Raw genomic sequence first — 18,484 nt, 5'->3', positions numbered from 1 at the left:
CAGGTGTTTGTAATGTTTCACCTGGCGCGTTTTTCTTTTACTTGACCAAGCAAATGCGAATGCCGCTCGACCAGATAGCTCTCCCTGGCGCTCCTTTGTGTTCCGTTTCTCTCGTGTCGATTTTCAGTTTCTACCTCGCGTCGAAGCTTTTGCATGCGAACGGCCTTTAGGTTCCTTTCGCCCGCAAGAGCCTCTTCCAGTTGACGAAGGCATGCGAAAATGTTTCTCGTCTCAGACGGAGCAGCTGCGGCGAAGAAGAAGAAAGTTTCTTCTCCTTTCGCCCTCGCGCCTTCGCGATGCTCTCTCACCTCGGGCAGCCTCGAGGCGGGACTTGCCTCCTTCAATCGCACTTTGCAGGCTCACCCTTTCAACCAGAAGGTAGGGAAACCAGGCGAGAAAGCGAGGGAAACCAGGCGGGAAGAGCGAGGGAAATCCAGGCGAGAAGAGCGATGAACCACGAGGGACTGGGAGGGGAAAGAGCGGGAGAACCCCTCTGTTTAGAGAGACGTGGAAAACGCGAGAGAGACGAGCCACGCTCGTTCCCGCGCGGTGACACCACAGACAAAGGAAAGGAGACGAACCGCAAGGAGACGAGGGAAAGCAAAGGGAGACGAAAACTGAGGCAAAACGAGGACAAGCGAAGAACACAGAGAAGGAAAGTGAAATCAGAGGTGAGAAAAAAGAGAGGACTTTCCTTCAAAGAGCAAGAAAAGGTGCTGAATGTTAAAAGCAATCACGGTTAGCCTCGTCTACGTCCCGAAAGACAGAAAGAAGACAGAGAAGGGAGAGGCGGCTCGCCGAAGAGAGAAAGAAGCGTCGTAGCGACAGAGCTGGAGCGCCTCTCTTCCAGGGAAGAAGATCAGAGGCGAACGTGTGTGCGACTGCACTCGTCGAAAAAATTGCAAGATCCACGAACGAACACATGAGCAGGCATCCGCATCTGGACCTCGTTTGTTTGCAGATTGTGATTCTCATCTCTTTCGAAGACACGTCCGACCCTGAAGAAGCAACATTCTCCCCTGAAGCTCTGGCGGAAGTCGAGAGAGAAGAACGCGACCGGAGCAAAGGCGCAAGACAGCCGCCGCCTCCCTCCTCGTCTCCCGCTTCTCCACCATCTTCCTCGCCTTCCTCTTCTCCACCATCTTCCTCGCCTTCCTCTTCTGCCTCGTCTTTTGCCGCTTCTTCTGTGTGTGAGGCTCGTGACCGTGTTGCGCACCATCTCGTGAACCTGGTGAGTTGTGGGCGCCTCGAGCCTGGTCGGAAACTCTAGGACTCTACCTCTCTGCGGATTTGTTCTCTCAGCTCCGCGTGTGTCCTGGCGACCGTCTCGGCTTTCTTCTCTCTCCTTTTCGGCGTGTGGAACGTCTGTCTCGAGGAACGGCGCGAGGCTGGTCTCCCATTGCTTTTCGCGTTCTGCCTTCTTTTTCGAATGTCTCCGTTTTCGGTCGATTCTCAGTGTGAACAGAGACGTCGGGTTCACGTCGGACACGACTTTTCTTTTTCACAACATGCATGTGTGCACCTCTGAATGCATGCAAATTGTTTTTGTCGTATAAATGTATACATGCATACGTATATCGCCTCTGCTGTATAACTATAGATCTTTGTATATGTGTATAGTCAGCGTTCGTATGGACGCTTCCGGCATACCCCTATCATGCATGTAGCGTATAAATGCATGATTTCTATTTCATGTAGATACCTCGTGTACAAGTGATCTGTACACCATGCATTTGGTATTTGCATATATATATATATAAATATATATATATATATATATATGGCGTCGCCTCGTCGGTTTTTCGTGGTTTGCTGGCCGATCGTCTGCGCCTCTTCGGCGTTGCTCGTTTGCAGGTTCAGTCTTGCAGTACAGGCGTTTTCTTCCACGGCGTCTCTCTCGCCTCCTTTCTCTCTCTGCCTCTTCAAACGCTCCTCTTCTCGCAACACGACGCTTGCCTACTCTCCTGGAGCGGCGCCTCGCCTCTCTGCTCTTCTCTCGCTTTTGCCAGTGACTCACCGGAAAAGGGAGAAGAAAGAGATCAAGAGAGAGATCAAGGAGGCGCGTTCCTCAGCTCCGACTTGTTCCTCTCGGATGTCGCGACCGGTGGCAACGCAGCTGCTCTGACCGCTGACGGGGGGGGGACCCTCCTCATGCGTGTAAGAAAAAGGAAAAACAAATGCAAGTCGGCTCTCTTCGGACCTCTTCGGCTCTCTTCGGCTCTCCTCAAGGAACCGACAACAGTTGACGCTTCCTGCTACGTTTCCTGTTATCCCCCCCCTCTTGTTCTACCCCTCTTTTCCCCGTGAAAGCCGAGCTTTTCGGCCCGGAGCTTCTTCCCCTTCCTCTTTGCTCTCTCCTCATGCTCGGTTGCGCTTGCGGCCCAGTCGTGCTTATATTCGGATCTTTACTGCTCTGCTGCGGTCGCGCTTCACTCTTGCACCTCTTTTGCCTCCTTTCTCCCGCAACTGCATGCAGGTCGACGGTTTTCTCTACCAAACCCTTGGAATCGACACTCTCGCTCCTGTTCCGCATGCAATGAAAAAAGGTGACCGGGCGGAACCAGCCGCAAGACGCACAGCAGAGACGCCAAAGCCGGTGCTCCCGGTTTTTCTGTGCCACAGAGACATACTCCCACGTGCATACATACATGCGTAGATACTCACTTACACGTGCACACACCTACATGCGTATTATATATATATATATATATATATATATTTCAGACGTGTGCGCAGGTATATTCAGATATACATGCAGCCAGGCTTGCATAGATATATGTTTGGGGGGAGGCCTGTTGAATCAAAGTGAAAGGATGTCTACAGAGATATGGATATATCCCGTGCACGCGTATCTCTGCATGCACCCCTATGTATAAATCTACTCTATATATCTACATATATCTGTACATATATATATATATAAAACTTTGCATTATATGTGTTTAAACATGCATTTGTATACATATGCATATAGATGTGTAAATGTTTTTGTTTTCTTGACGCATTTTTACACCTGTTGAAAGTTGTGAAGTGTGCTTGGTGTGTCGCTGCGTGCAAGTTTTTCGCTGCCACGAATTTCTGTTTTTTTGCGTGTCCAGCGTTCCCTGCGACAACGCGTTTCCTGCGCGTCCCTCTGGCCCACCCTGCCGTGCTGCGTCACCAGACGCCGTCGCAGTCGACCGCTGCCTCTCCCTCTCTCCAGAGGGGAAAGAAGTTTTCCGGCAGAGGCGATAGCGGCGCCGAGACGGGCAACCATGCTCGGGCGACTGCGCAGCCTTCAAAGATGTTCCTGCATCTTCAGCACTGCCTCGACAAACTCGCGCCTCTCGCCTTCCTCGGCGCCCTCAAAAGTATCAAAAATCAGACACACTTGCGACTCTGAGACAGGCCAGCCAAATCACCAGCCTCGGTTTTTCGATTCGCAGATGCCCAACAAGCGCAACAGACTTCGATATGCACGAACCCACCTCGACTCCCAGGCATCTCTACCCCTCTCTCTCTCTATATATATACATATGTATATATATGTATATATATGCATATATATGTACATATATACATATATCTGTTTATATGTTTTTACATGTTTTATACTGTGTCTGTGTACCAGCGCAGGATTGCATGTGTGTGTTTTGTGTCCCTGTTCTTCTTTGGAGAGAGAGGCGGAGCCCTGTTGGCGGAGGTTCCACGAAAACGGTGCTCCGCTTGTGTGCCGTTTTCCTTGTGTGTTTTAGTGCCGTTGAGGAGCGCACCGGAATCCGCCGTCTCTGAGGCCTCGGCGCTTCGCTCCTCTCTCGAGAGCTTGCTCGGCGGTTCGAAATCTGAGGCGCGTTTCGTGGCGCTAACAGGCATCACTGCTCAGCATCGCCGCTACCTGTGCGCTGCCGAGAAAAGCGACGTTGTCGGGAGTGAAGCTAAGCAGCGCGGAGAGCAAGATCGCGGCTTTCTGGCGTTGGAGGCTGAGAGTCGAGGCGAGAACGACGACGGTTGTGTAGGAGAGACGAGACGCGCAGGCAATCTCCCTCCAGAGCGGCGAAAAGGAACTCAAGAGAATCTGGAAGTCTGGCTGCCGAATTGGAACGATCTGCTGGCGCGAGTGAGACAGTCAGCAGAAAAGGAAGGAGGCAAGAAGAGCGGTTCTCGGCAAACCATTCAGCGAAACGCTGGGCACGCCCGAGGAGACACAAAGCTGGGACGCGGTCGAGGCTCCTGCGAGACCGGCTCGCCTCTCGACGTCTCCATGGGAGAAGAAACCGGAAAGGAAGAAGAGATCGAGGAGACGGAAGAGATAGACGAGGAGATAGACGAGGAGATGGGAGAAGAGAAGTTCCCGTTTCCACGTTTGAAGCCGCGACTGGAGAGTGCCGCTGTACGCCTCGCGACTTCCGAGTACGAAGAAGAGAAGCGAGCCAAGAGAGACGGAATGCAGAGGAAGGAGACAGAGCGCGAGAACTTAGCAGATGAAATTCTGCAGGTTCTCGGAAGCTGCGGCCTGGATCTGCCTCTCAATCCCAGTAACGAGAACCCAGACTCTCTGCCTCAGGTGAACAGTTATTCTTATTAACAGAAACGTACTCTTATCAGGCAACACATCTACTGATCTATCTGTCTACCGGCATCTATCCATTTATCTATATATATATATATATATATATATATATATATGCGCGTGCGCGCGTGCGTGTGTGTCTCCGTTGGTTTGTCTCGCTGTGCGCATGCAGAACCATTTTTTTATATCCTGACGTGCTAACTTACCGTTTCTCGCTGCGGATCTGCGTAGCCTTCTGCAGGCGGCGGTTCCGTTGCGCGTTCTTCTTTCGCATCGTCTTCTAGTCGCGGCCTCGGTCGCTCTGTGTCGCGATGCGTCCCACCTTCCTCCGTCACTTCCCTTTCTGTAGGCCCCCTCTGTGTAGGTGATCTGGTCGTGCTCTTCTCTCTTCATCGCCAAGTGCTCTCGCGTTTCTCCCCTCAGCTTCGGGTCAGTCTCCTTTCAGGTTTGTTTTTCTTCTCGCGTTTCTCTGCAGGATGGCGGGAGCCGCCGGCGCCCGCCTTTCTCCTGGTTGGAAGCAGACGATACCGGCGTCCGCGCCAGTCGAGTAAGAAACATCTACAAAAATGGAAAGTCCGCTGACCATCTCCAGGCTCTTTCTGGATATCTAGATCTAGCGACACATCCCAGACAACATATATATATATATATATATGCCCAGTTATATGTATGCATATGTTTATGCAACTTTTTTGCAGGAGATGTAGAGATGTATCTGTTTATGACGAGTAATTATAAATCGCGTTTTTCTTGACAAGGAAAGATTTCTCGGCTCAAGTGGTGCTGCCTTGAGTTTGCAGTGACGCGCGGAGGGAGAGCAGGCGTACTTGAAACGCATGCATGCGTGGTTCTCTGATACTTTTTGCCGCTTCATTTCAACTTGTTTTGCAACTCGTGAGCATGCACGCCTTCTGGCCATTGTTCTCTGGGATTCGCGGGCTCTTTCTCTACTTTGCAAAACTTTTTCTGCTTTCTCTTTTTCGCGTAGGTCTCCGTGCTTACAATCGAAGGAGGGATCATTCACTCTTCTGCAATCGCCGCAGTTGTGCAGTGTCTCTCGGGGTGAGCGAAAAACAGAAGACAAGTAGAGAAACAGACGAGTACGAAGCGTGCGCGTGGGTTTCTTTTTCTAAACTCGGTTCACTGGATTTGCCATCTCGACTCGTCTGCTGCCTCTCTCCTCGGTTTCTCTCCTACTCTCAGGGATTATTAAACACCTTTCATTTGAATCTTCTTTCAGATGCTCTGAAATCATTCAGGGCTCTCCACTTGAATCCGGTAGACAAAAACATCCAAGATCTCCACCGGTAGTCCGACTCTTTTTCTCTCGTATGTCCAACGTTCCTTATGCTCTCCCTTCTACGTGTCTCTCTCGCCGTATTCATGTCTCTCTCCTGACGGTTTGTCCTTTCTATCTTCTGTCTCTTGTTTCGATGTTTCTCTTTCTACGGGGAATCTTGCTGTCTCTCTCTGTACGCCTGCGCTGTCCCTTCTCTCCTTCGCATTTCCCCCTTCGGTTTCTGTCTTCGTCCGCTTTTGGTGTCTTCTCTTGTCTATTCATCTCCGTCGGTCTCCTACATTCTGTGCACCCCGTTCCTCGTATTTGCTTGTTTCTTCACAGCCGTGTTCTATTTCCACTCTGTTCTTTCAACTAAAGATCCTAGATCTGCTGGCATTACCAGTTTCTTCCCTTTTGTCTCTTCACTTTTTTCTGGATGTCCCTCGAGCTCCTCATAGTGCCTCGCGCTGTCTCCTTTCCGCTTCCTCGTCCTCTCGGTCTCATCCTCTCTGCTGTCTTGTGCATTTTTCTCCTTTCCCTCTCGTTCTGCGTCGCTCTCTGTTTCCACCTCGTCTTCGCGCTGCCTCGCTCGATGCCGTTTCTCGCACACGGTTAACCGCGCCCTGTCGGGCGTTCTTTTCTCGGTTTGTCTTACTTCCCTTGGTCGGCAGGGAACCTGTACATCTGCTTATTTCTTTCTCTGCCTCCCCTCTCGCCTCGTTCACTCCTCCGTTGGCGGATCTTGCCCATCTCCGTCCCCCCCACGGTCACGCTTCTCCTTTTTTCCCTGCTGCCTGTCTTCAGCTGCCTACGGCGCAAACGGATGGCCCTTCAAGCTCGAGAAAAGGCCGGAAACGGCGAGTCCGAAGGCGAACCAGAAACAAAATCTTCATCTTCTTCCTTTTCGTCGAGCTCTCCCTGGTTTGCCGTTTCCACCTTCGGCGTGCCTGACGCCCCAACTCTGTTCAACGGCCTGCCTCACGGTAAAAACCTGAAAAGGATCAGTGACCAGGAAGCGCTCTTCGACTCCTGTCCCTCTCGGTTTTTTCGGTCTCTATATATTTATGCATATATGGTATACATGCAGATACGCGTACACGTATATGCAGAGATGTTCATGTGTGCTTCGTTTAGCTAGACCTGGTAGACTTTATCTACAATCCCACACGCACATAGCAGACCTTATTTTACGCATATATATAGAGAGAGATATGGATGTACGTGTTTTTCTTTTTGTGGTGTTTGTTTGGGTTCCTCGTATGGTTCCTGGCTTTCTGTTTTGCCAGGCGCAGTCGATTTGAGCGGCGACAGCAGCTGTCATTTTGTCGGATTTTTATCTGCCAATGACAACGTCGCGCATGCAATCAACCTCCGCTCTATCAGTGCCGTCGACGCCGCCGTCGCACTACCTTAGAGAGAAAGACGCGCGCGACAACAAAGCGAGGCAAAAATTCAGGAAAGGAGGAGAAAATTGTCGCGCATATCTTTCTCCTTTCGCGGCGCCTGCGCGTGAGGGGAGGGGGGGGGTTGACTGGTTTTTTTGCAGTTTTGCGGGTTTTTCTCTCTCGGCTTCTTCCGAGTCTGCGTTTACTTCGCACATGCTTCCCGCTATATCTTTCGGTTTTCAAAGCGGTGATCCAGAAGGCCAAGAGGCAGTATCCCGACCCATCCGCCTTTCGTCGACACACGGAGGGAAGAAGCCCACGCACGAGCGCAGCTCTCACCTTTCTTGTGCGTGAACAGCAAACCCTAAATCCTACGGCTAAACCGAAAGACTTGTAGGACCGAGTCCTCTCGCGGCCTTTCAGAGAAAAATGGACGGCGCACGAACCCTCCGCAAACCTTTTGCTTTCCCCCCTTGGCATGGCTAAGCCATGCGGCAGAACTCTGTTTCTCCTGTTTTGATTCGACACAGAAAAAGGGTGAACGCGTGTGCGAATGCCTCGCGTTTTCTCCGTCTACAAGCCGGTTTGCACAGCCCTCATCTCCCCTTTTTTCAGGAGGGCGCAAAGGCCCAGAAGGACGAAACAGAGAAAGTTTCTGTTAGCATGCGAAACTTGGGAAACGTTTCGCCAAGATCAAAGACGCGGGCTGTTGCCGCCGCATTTCTCCTTACTAGGACGCAGTCGCAGAGTCGTGAGAGGCAATCGGGGGAAAGAGGCACTGTTGAGAGAAAAACGCATAATAAATCATTCCTGGTGCCGGATGCCTTCTTTGCGAGGTTTTCCCGAGGCAGAGAGATGCCCGAAGTTTAAAGAGAGGTTTTTAGGGAAAACGCGTTTCGACTTCTGTACCCCTCTGAAGCTCGCCGTACACACGGAAGAGAGAGAGCGGCATTCTCTCTTGTTTTTGCTTCACGCGCACAACAAACATCCACTACGGACCCATCTGCATATCTACAGACGCGTTGCGCCCGAGGCACATCACCCCGTAGGCAAAACACTTTCCAGATTTTCATAAACTGCATGTTCCGGGGGAAAATGGAGGTCCGGTAGTCTCGGTTATTGGTGGGCCTTGTGTCTCCGTTCAGGGGGCCTTGTCGGCAGCGCGCTTTGCGGGTAAGCGGAAACAAACTCTCCACCTTAAACGTCTTCTCTTTGTTCTTCCGGGACGTGGGGGATGAGGTAGCCGAGTTCGCCTTGTAGCGGCAGATTTTTTTTCTCCACTTTGAAGGGAAAGTCCAGTAGGAGCCGATCAGCTGGCAAGATGTTCAGGTTCAGCCTTTTGTAGATTTCAAAGCGATGTGGGTAGTAGTGGTAGAGAATGTTTTCCTGCCGCCGCGCCATGTGCACGAGGTACCCTATCTTCACACCCTGCGAGGAAGCAAAGGTGTGAAAAGGCGGAAAAGGACGAATTTGGGCACGACAGAAAAGCAGTGAAAAGGGAGAAAAAAGACGGAAAACGCAAGATAACGCAACGCAGGCATGCCACAGGCTGTCGGATCCCGCGCGATTTCCTGACCATCCATGCTCCACGGCACGTGTGTAGCTCTGAGAGCCGCGTCATCCTCTAAATTGAAAACAACGAGTGCCGCACAAAAGGAAACAGAGATATACATGCCATTCGACATACACATGTATGTATATATATATATATATCACCAGCTGCAGGGACAAGCAGGCATCTCTCCATTTAGGGTTTCGGCGAAAATTCTGACTGCGGTAAAGACACGGCAACGCTAAAAAGAGTGGAACGTGGTATGTGTCTGACGGTTTCCCTCCAGACCCTCATCCGTGGCACTGAAATCCAATTTGCGCAGCCGCGACCAAGCATACAACAGAACAATCTGGAAAGAGAGAGAAATCGATGGATACCCACTGCCCGTAACTAACAGAAATATATATATATATATATATATAGAGAGAGAGAGAGAGAGAGAGAGGGAAGGCGAGAGCGATAGACTGACAGAAGATGGAGAGTGTGACTCACCTGAACCTCCTCAGGTTTGCACACATTGGCAACGAATGTCGACTCGGGGATGACCGTCCACGGAAACAGTTGTTCCAGAGGTTGCCCTCGAAAGAGCATCCACCTGAGGAATGAGAAAGAAAGGATCTCATTAGCACAGCTGAGGCACATCACTTCAGACGCTGTCCTGCACAGAGCTATGCATGCGCATGCATGAATCGGCCTGCGTCTTCAACTGAGTATGCAGACACCTGCATGCACACGCGTCAGCGCCTACAAACCGGCAAATCTGTAAATACGTCTGTCCACAGATGCTGAGGTCGCCACAAGCGCATGCACACGCCTCTCCTACTCCGAACCGATATACAGACAGGTACGCTCAACAGGGCGAGAGAGATGAAGAGAAGCAAACAGGTATATATGTAGATAAATAGACATAAGGATTTAGATAGACATATACATATATATACATATATATATATATATATATATATATATATATATTGATGGAGAGAGGCAGCTGTAGGTATATCTGGATAGATGTGTCGAGATATGCAGATGTACACAGATAGCTGATCTGCCGCGTGTGCACAGATGTGAAATGTGAGTGTGCATGTCCGTCTCGATATTTTTGGCGGTTTTTTGTGCCGGACTGAACGGCTCGTGAACTGGAGAGAAACGCCTTTTCGTCTCACCACCTCATGGCCTTGATTAACTTCATCCACGTGAAATGGAGGTACTGGAGAGGATCGCCCCAGGTGAGGCCCAAGCGGTCGAGAACCGGCCGGCGGCGAGGGTGAAATTTCGCGTCAATGTCGCCGATCCGAAAGGCGTGGATATATTTCCCCAGCGGCATCCCCCACCACTCTCGCGGCCACAAAGACTCTGGAAACTCCGGCATAGAAGCCGACGAAGCACAAGGAGAAGGAGAAGGAGAAGAAGACGCAGGAGAAGAAGGAGACGAAGAAGGAGCAGAAGAAGCAGAAAAAGGAGAAGGAGACGAAGGAGAAGAAGAAAGAGACGAAGAAGGCAGAGTCGAGAAGGGGGAGAAGAGTTTTGGAAATGTTCGATGGTCCGCTGTGGGAGGAGATTCGAAAGGAAGACAATGACAAGCAAAGCAGAAAGATTTCGCTCAGCACCATACATGCAGAGGTTTACGCGTGCATATACCTACATATGCAGATATATGTGTTTAATGCTTGCGGCAAGAAGCGCATGTGGGAAGACAAATGGAGTCTTTGAGAGCCTCTCGGCAAAACCCAACGAAGTCAAAACAAGATGACGTGGCTCGATCCCATCAGGTGTGGAGACACGTGCAATGCCCCGCTCTGTAGGCGTTTACGCCTCCTGGCGCGCGCAGAATTCGCTTGGTGTTCCACCAGTGCATGCGGGGTTATCGGTATGCAGCTTTCTATAGAGGTAGATATATCCATACATACGTTTGAGAGTGTGTGTATGTTTGCAGGTTTATCCACGCTTTTGCGGTTGCTCGTTCTTCATAAAACAAGACAGTCTGCAAAAGACGGGCACACCGCCAGAGCGCGCGCCAGAGTTGGAGATGCACTGAAGTCTCTAAATGGAACATTACTTGTATGTATTTGTATTTATATACATATATGTAGGGGCATAATAGAGAACAGAAAAGATGCGCAGTTAGATAGATATAGACACATAGATAGCTACATACGGATATAGAGGAATGACTAAATGAGAAGATATGCAGACGGCAAGGTGAATAGGTAGAGAACTGGGTAATACAGATATCCCTTTTCTCCGAAAACAGGAAAGTTCCGATTTCTCACGTGAGGGTATGCACCAGCCTCGGGGGAGGACGTTGAACGTTAGCGGCTCTTCAGCGCCAACTTCTCGATGGGTGCCTTCGTACATGTCCTGGAAACAAAGGAAATGTCAAAAGACAAAGAGACAATTTGCTCCACCGACTCCTTTTTGCGTCTCGGATGGCAGTAGAGTGGACGCTAACGTTTCATTCTCGAGGGGACGAGAGTCGAGGCACGGGTCCGCCCCGCGGTGCAAGCACACACGCGCATGCAAAAACGCCCGCTGACGCTAAAACATGAAACGGCTTTTTGGGGCTTTCACTCATGCAACTATGACAACCGAACAACACCAATCGCTCAGACTCACGCTATCGTTATAGATAGATAGATAGATAGATAGATAGATAGATAGATAGATAGATGAACCCCTATGCATGTACCTACACATGAACATGTATGTACATCTGCACATGTATAGAGACAGAGAGAGATAGGGAGAGCAGGACAGGTAGGTATAAAGACAGCTACGACCAAGAGGCGCTGAGGATAGGGAGAACGCCCGGGAAAGGCGTGCGCGTACGTTGAAGTATTGCATTGCTTCTACGACGTCATCGAAGCTCCATTTGTCGAAGGCGTAATGAAAGCCGCCTTCTGTTCTCCGGCGGGAGACGAGGGTGTGTGGATATCTCAGCGCTCGGTCGCCAAGAAAAGGTTTCCCGGGTGTCTGTCCAGAGGGCGGATCGTCCTTTTCTGCTTCAGTGACCTTCTCCTCCGCGCCATTCCGCAACTTCTTCCGCCGCCCACCTGTCTTCTTCCCTTCCTTCCCTCTTTTCTTGGACTGCTTCGCATCTTCCACGGACTGCGCCTCGGAGGCAGGCGTCGGGTCCGCAGCCTGCGGTTGCCCCAGATTCGCTGCTGCGCTCGCTCTGCAAAGACGCTCCTGGAGAGCCTGGAGCCGCCAGCGAAGTCCACGACGGGGCTCGGGCACCCGCGCAGGCGGCGGCAAGGGAAACTCAGCAGGCACGATCAGCTCGTAGTACGGCGATACCTGCAGGGGGGATGTGAAAAGAGAGAAGCGGACGCGTCGGTGAGGAGAGGGGGAGACGCGAGTTGAAGCAGTCGGAGGGCGCCTGCCCTCCAGATCGTGTCGTGTATTCTCAGACCACTGCCGGTTTCAGACCGGGGTTGGACTACCCAGGAGGATCAGGTATAAGGCTTTCTGAAACGGTCATGTTCTTTGCGTGAGACACTCGCCGTTCCGTTGTGGAAGGTCTGGGTTTGCAGGAAAGTTCTACCTTGCGCAAATGACAACCAGGTGAGGTGCGACAAGTCGAGAGGTGACGAGCGACGATCTGAAAGATCCCTTTCGACCGCTGTGATGGCAAGCAAAGCAAATGCGGCAGGCGTCGACGGGTAATGCACGGACACGACTCTTCGTACAACTCGTCACGGCGTTGTCCCCTGAGCGACACTGCCGAGGGTGGAACCAAGAATGTCTCCGACACACAATGGACGCGAAAAAAAACAGGGGACCTACAGGAAAGGCCAGCTGCGGTTGCGCAGGCTCGGCGGCAGGTGCTGAGGGACGCGAGGCAGAGACTGCTGTCTCAGCCGCCTCTTCAAAGTTGGCGACATCTGCCAGGAGATTTCGAAGTTCCCGAATGTCCACCTCCTTCACAAACGCCGTCTTTGCGTCTGTCTCCGTCTCCGTGGCGTCTGTCGCCTTCTCGTTCGTCTCCGTCACTTCTTCGCCGCTCCCCGTGTCTTCAGACTCGCGCTCGCGGGCCTCCTGCGCGCGGCGAACGTCCGCCAACGGCAGCGCCTCCACAAACCCTGAGAGCAAGGAGAGAGAAAGCGGACCAGAGGGAAGGAACTTCTCCGCAGAAAACGAGGACTGTGCGGTTTTCACTTGCCCACTCCCACAGCCTTTGGAGGCTACACACCGCTCAGCCCGAGCGTCAACAGAGACGCCTCCACACAGACCGTCTGCCACGCCTACCCACTTAGATAGACCGACAGACAGACGCGTTTTTGTTCGTGAAATGTTTGTGACTCGTGTGTACGGCGTTCCTTGTGTCGATTAGTTGAATCTCTTCAAGAAATCACAATAAACACACATAACTGCACCCTTTTTGTTTACTATTCTTTTTCCTTTTATCAAAGTTGCCCCTCTAAATTTAGGTCGAATAGATGAATTTCTATTAAATCCAGCACGGAGCAGTTTTGTTTTTGCAAAAACGAGGTTTACAGTGTGTGGCGTGTTTCGCGCGGTGAGTTGCTTACCTTCATCTTCGCCTGGTGACTCGAGTCCGTCCGTGCTTTCTGCTGCTTCGCTCTCTTTGGTCGTGTCCGTCCCCTCTGAGGGCGTCTTCTCGCGGTTGCCGTTCGCGCTAAGGAACCGTTCGATTCCCTCGATGGTTTGAATGGGGAACTCGACACCGAGAAGCAGCTGGACCGCCTCGGCTCTGAGGAATTTCCGTCCCTTTCGCACTTCGGCCACCATCGCGCCGAGCGGGTACCCCCACAGATACTCTGGGAACGGCTCTCGAGCCGGAATTTTGAAGAAACGGGACGGAAGTTGAGACGCGGGAAGACGCCCAGGCAAGGCGGGAGGAGCTCGCAGGGGTGCGCGCGGCGGCGCCAGCGCGGGCGAAGGGTGCAAAGGATCCAGGCTGACTTCCGCAGGCGCCTCGGCCTCGTCTTCGCGGGCGACGGTGCCAGACTGCTTGGCGCTCTGAAAAAGGCAGTCGCCGAACGCGGGGAGAAGTCGGGAGACAAAGCGACACAACAAGCACAGAGCAGAGATCGAAATGCACACTGGCGCACGTCTTTGTCTCGTTCCCCCAGCTTCTATAAGCGGGGTCACGAACGGCGAACGAGAAATAGAGCGAGAGAGAAGACGAGAGGTAGAAGAGATACAGAGAGAAAAAAGATAGATGGAGAGGGAAGACGAGAGGTAGAGAGAGATAGAGGTAGATGTAGATAGATGCGCACGTGAGAAGAAAGGTGTATTTATATAGTACACAGAAGATAGGAACACGCTCGGGACCCCGCTACGGATATGGAAAAGAGTCCGACCTGTGCAGGCCGAGGACAACAGACTGTGGAATGCATACAGCTACTACAGATGAGAAAGCGACGCGAGATAGGTAGACAGATGTAGCCGCCGATATGACACCGGCGCAAGGAAGCAGCGGCAAGGATATTCGTATGCAAATGCGAAAAACTGTGTATAAATGTGTAACAGTGCAACAGAATGTGTGCTTTCTGCTTGGTGGAAGAAGCGTCGGAGGTTCCTTGCGCTTCGTTTCTCTCGGGGAACGGAACGCGACCGACGAGGAGAGAAGCCGGAGGGAAAAAGGTACGCACCATGTAGGCAGCGAAGGCCTCGAGGAAGATGCTGAACTCCTCAGCTTCGTCTTCTGCAGGTTCCGGCTCCTCCCAGCGAAATCCTAAAGACAGCAAAAAGACAGCAAAAAGACAGCAAAGACAGCAACGACAGTCGAGAGGCGAGGCGTTTTTCTGAGAGTGTCGCAGCGCCAGAGCCACAAGAGATAGCGTCGCGCAGGACGCAGAAAAAAGAAACTCGCCACCTCCGCCCTCAGCCCGCGAAAGGAAGACTTGCCAATTTTCTGAAGCTCCTCGGCAGCTGCAGGTAGATCTTCGACGAGTGTGTCCCTGTGTCTCCTCAAGAGGTCTTCCTGTTGGGAGAGAAGAGAGACAAGACCGACGTGCATGATTGTAGCGCGTGGGACGAGAAGACGGAGACACACGCAACTGCTCCACCGAAGGAGGCGAACAAGCAGCGACTGAGACAACAAACTCGACGAGGAAGACGCATCGAAGCGCGAAGCGTTCGAGCCAGAACAAGGCGGAAACGCGAAGCCTTCAAACGGTGTGGGGTGAACCCGAAAACCAGCAGCTAAAACCGCCGTCTCGGTGGAGATTGCGCACAATCTTTCCTCGCGCCGAGATCCCCTCTGATGCGTTTCCTCCAGAACGGATTCGCTGGCGCGCGCGTTTGCAACTGAGCCACGCTGTGTGCGGCTCCTCGCCTGGGCAGTCTGGTGCTTCCTCAGAGTCTCTGGCCTTGACGCTTTTTCTCAACTCTGCTCTTTTCCTCCGCATCTGGCTAGCGCGCTGTCCTGTGGCCCAGCAGGACTTTGTCGCGCACCCCAGGCCTCCTAGACTTTCTACACGTCTTCGATCTCTTCACTGCACCTTTTTTCTCTCGCCCGACTGTCCCCGCTCGCGCCTTTCCTCGTCCGCGGACGTTTCTGCCTTCTCCCGGCGTCTCTCGTCCCGATCTTCTCCCTCTCTGCGCGCGTTCTCGGTACCTGGTCCCCGACGGAGAGGCCCACGAGGTGCGCGGGCCAGGCCTGCTCGCTGCGTCCTTGCCGGTTTCGGAACGTTTCCAGAGCCTGCTCGGCGGAGTGCGCGTCCGCCTCGTCGGCGAGAGCCCTGGCTGCAGCCGCAGTCGCTTCTTCCTGCAGCAAAGCGGCGCTCCGAGACGGCGGAGGGACCGCGAAGTGGCGAGGAGCGCCTTCGGGCCCAAACGCGCGGCGGCAGGTCCGGAGGAGTTCGACGGCGCGAACGAGCGAAAGATGCAGCGGCGGCAGATGCCCGCCGGCAGAGGCGACTTCTGCGGAGAAGGTCAGCCGCGCAGCGTGCAACTCGTGGGAACCGAGGGAAAGCGCAAGGGGTTCTCAGAGCCATTTGCACTTGGACACTTGGGAGAAGACCAGCGTTACCGAATCGAGTAGCTTTAACAGAAACGGATAGCGAACGTTGACTTATTGAACGATCGCGACGAAGGTGGCCTCGAGGCGAGGGGGACACTGCGACGCCAAACCGAGAGCTCGCGACCAAGAGACACAGGGACGAAGTGTGCTCGGAAACACAGAACCTATCCACCTCTGCCGTGCTGTTCAGAAGACGCACACGTCTCCCAAAACAGCTGCATCTGGAGATTCTACGCAGGCATATCCCCGCGTCTATATAAAGACCCACATAAATAGCAGTGCCTGAAGATATGGAGATGTATACATCTATGTGTGTCGACGTGGCTCTCGATATACGCATGTGTAGGCTTCCTTATACCATGTTTAAACATGGAAACAATCCTGGCGTGTGATGCGACGGACAGGCGATAGCATGCATCCCTTGAATTATGCGTATGTATATATATACATATATACATGAGTCTGTATGTGCATGTATGTATAAATTGTTTTTTCTACATCTATATGTGGGTACACTTGTGCACGACATGGGTTTGGGCCGCGTTTCAACAGGTGAGGATCTCGGGTTGTGGGCGTATGTCGAATTGGTGTCTATGCGTATTCTGGCAGAGAGACGCCTTCTCCCAGTTCGGTTCTTCCTTACCGAGATTGTCCCACTGGAAGAGTTTCAGCCGGTTGACGGGCACTTTTCTTTTCATGAGAATGACGCTGTCTTCTCCTCGAGGCTGCGCGTCGAGGGCGCCTTCGCCGCCCATGATTGAGAGAACGCCCTCTCGCAGCAGCTGGATTTGAAGGCCCACCTGGAAGCCGTTTTCTTCCTCGCGCTCTGCTTTTTTCCTCTCCTCTTCCCGCCTTCTCTCAGCCGCCGCAAACTCCCGCGCGTCTCCTGGAGGCGCTCCTGCCGCCTGTGCATCATACGGGAAGCGATCATAGAACCGCAAAGAAGACGGAGATGAAGATGGTGAAGATGACGGCCCGTCCTTGTCTGTGTCTGGGTTCGAGGGCGTAGCGCTCTGCGAGGTCTCCTCCTTGGCCTGGTCCCGCGGTGTCTCGGTGTCTCCGTCGTCCTGGGAGTGCGCCGCGTCGAATGGGCCCGTTGGGCGCGGGGCAGCGGCCGGTCGGGGCCCGAGCGCGTCGGCGATGGTGGCGGCGGCGAGGGACTTGTGGGGACGCACCGCGGCGGCGATACGGGATTGCGTGAAGCCTGGGACGTACTGGTCATCTGAGGGGCGACTGAAGCGAACGCCGAACTCGTAGCCGACTAGGGCCTTCTCCATCTCAGCCGTGAGGCCTGGCCGAAACCGCCTTGTGGCGTCGTCGCCCTCAGCTGCCGGCGGGTAGTTGTGGAAATACTCGGGAAGCGTGTCGGGCGGAGGACTCTGGGGGAAAGAGGCGTGGGAAGCGAGAGGAGACGCGCGGCGACGCGGCCGGGAAGAGGGAAAAGAGGAGACAGAGACAGGAGAGGCGAGACAGGAGGAACCAGAAGCGTCGCGAGGAAAGGCCTGGGCGGCAGGCGCACGCGAGGGAAAGACCGGAGCTACGAATCCCGAGGCCGCGACGAAAGACTCCCCGGCGGCGGAACAGTGGACGCCGGGGAAGAGCCGATCTGGAGAACAAGAAGAGGAAAGAAGGCAGGAAAAGGTCCGACAGACATAGGGCGAAGTGCCTAGACGAAGTCGACGGAGGCAACGCGCTCTGGAAGACGCCGACACAGCCAGCCCATTCGCCTCGAGAGGAGACGCCCAAGAGGCAGGAGAGACGAAAGGTAAGCGGCCTGGCGAAGGGGCGACGACGCAGGCGCGAGGATTCTGATGAGAAACGTCGAAAGGAGACAGAAAGACGCGCGAGGGAAAATGTCGGTGAGAACGGCTCCCAAGACCCACACGCACGGCAGCTGCAAAGAGCAGCAGAAGCAGCCATCGGACTTCCTTGCCGCTTCGAGCGCGTCTCTTAACAGAAAGGCGCCTCTCTATTTCGAAGCGAACGATTCCGCCGTCTCCGCCTCCGTTCTCGCCGCAGCTGCCGGGAGATGCCGGGTCAATGCCTTTCATTCGATGCCGACAACTCTGGCGGGCACACGACGTACGGAGGGCTGTATGTACACTGCAGTCCGCACGGGAACAGGCGGCCGAGAGAGGCAGGGAAATCGGCGCGCCGGCATTCGCTTTTTCTGCCGCACGCGCTGGCTCCCTGCCAAGAGAAGACGCGGCAAGCGAAGAGGGAAAAGCGCGAGTGGAAGAGGAAGGGGCCAAGCCGTCCCCACGGCTTCGAATCCGCATTGTGTCTTCACGCCCCTTGAAAGGCAGGAAGAAGGCTTTTCCTGCTCCTGTCTGGGTTCTGCAGTTGGCTCCTAGATGCAACCGTGCAAAGCTTTTGTGTTCCGTCGCGCAGCTGTCCGCGTGCACACCGGGCGTTCCGTTCTTCACTCATCCATCGGCTCCTCTGCTATCAGTCCACGTCGCCCTGTGGAAGAAGCGAACGTATCGGAGCTCTTTGTTCCGTTGCAAAGAAGAAGCGCACGGGAGGGCAGAGATGGGCGCATTTCCCAATTCCAACGAGGCCCCGATATCTTCGCGCCGCTGCTCCGGAACGCTGGGCAAAGGCGAAAACTATGCATGCGCGGATGGCGGCGAAGTCTCCATCGAGCCGAGCGGCCTTCTGTAAGAAAAAAGAAGTTTGTGAACATTAAGGGGTCAATGCATGCGTGCTTTCTGTTTCCTTCTCTACA

At 53.3% G+C, this 18,484-nt stretch overlaps 2 protein-coding genes across 2 annotated transcripts; one reads left to right on the top strand and one right to left on the bottom strand.

The window, feature by feature from the left end:
• Positions 1–219: 219 nt before the first annotated feature.
• On the top strand, positions 220–7,242 carry NCLIV_022720 (conserved hypothetical protein; the record flags this gene model as incomplete). Its single annotated transcript, XM_003882466.1, has 11 exons — positions 220–378; positions 962–1,231; positions 1,855–2,157; positions 2,386–2,476; positions 3,099–3,350; positions 3,735–4,543; positions 5,025–5,096; positions 5,538–5,611; positions 5,809–5,856; positions 6,633–6,811; positions 7,115–7,242. 11 exons carry the CDS (start codon positions 220–222, stop codon positions 7,240–7,242), a joined length of 2,385 nt encoding a protein of 794 aa, XP_003882515.1.
• A 1,168-nt stretch (positions 7,243–8,410) lies between these two features.
• On the bottom strand, positions 8,411–17,807 carry NCLIV_022710 (conserved hypothetical protein; the record flags this gene model as incomplete). The annotated part of the gene is made up of 10 exons (XM_003882465.1): positions 8,411–8,641; positions 9,258–9,360; positions 9,932–10,313; positions 11,039–11,126; positions 11,595–12,062; positions 12,552–12,847; positions 13,298–13,748; positions 14,384–14,536; positions 15,352–15,656; positions 16,400–17,807. The coding sequence occupies 10 exons, from the start codon at positions 17,805–17,807 to the stop codon at positions 8,411–8,413; spliced, it is 3,885 nt and encodes a 1,294-aa protein (XP_003882514.1).
• Between the last annotated feature and the right edge of the window lie 677 nt (positions 17,808–18,484).

This window comes from Neospora caninum, chromosome VIIa (assembly GCF_000208865.1).
Source record: "Neospora caninum Liverpool complete genome, chromosome VIIa".
Classification (NCBI taxonomy): Eukaryota; Apicomplexa; class Conoidasida; order Eucoccidiorida; family Sarcocystidae; genus Neospora; species Neospora caninum.
The sequence above is the reverse complement of the archived record's forward strand: the minus strand, read 5'-3'. Positions and strand labels throughout refer to the sequence as shown.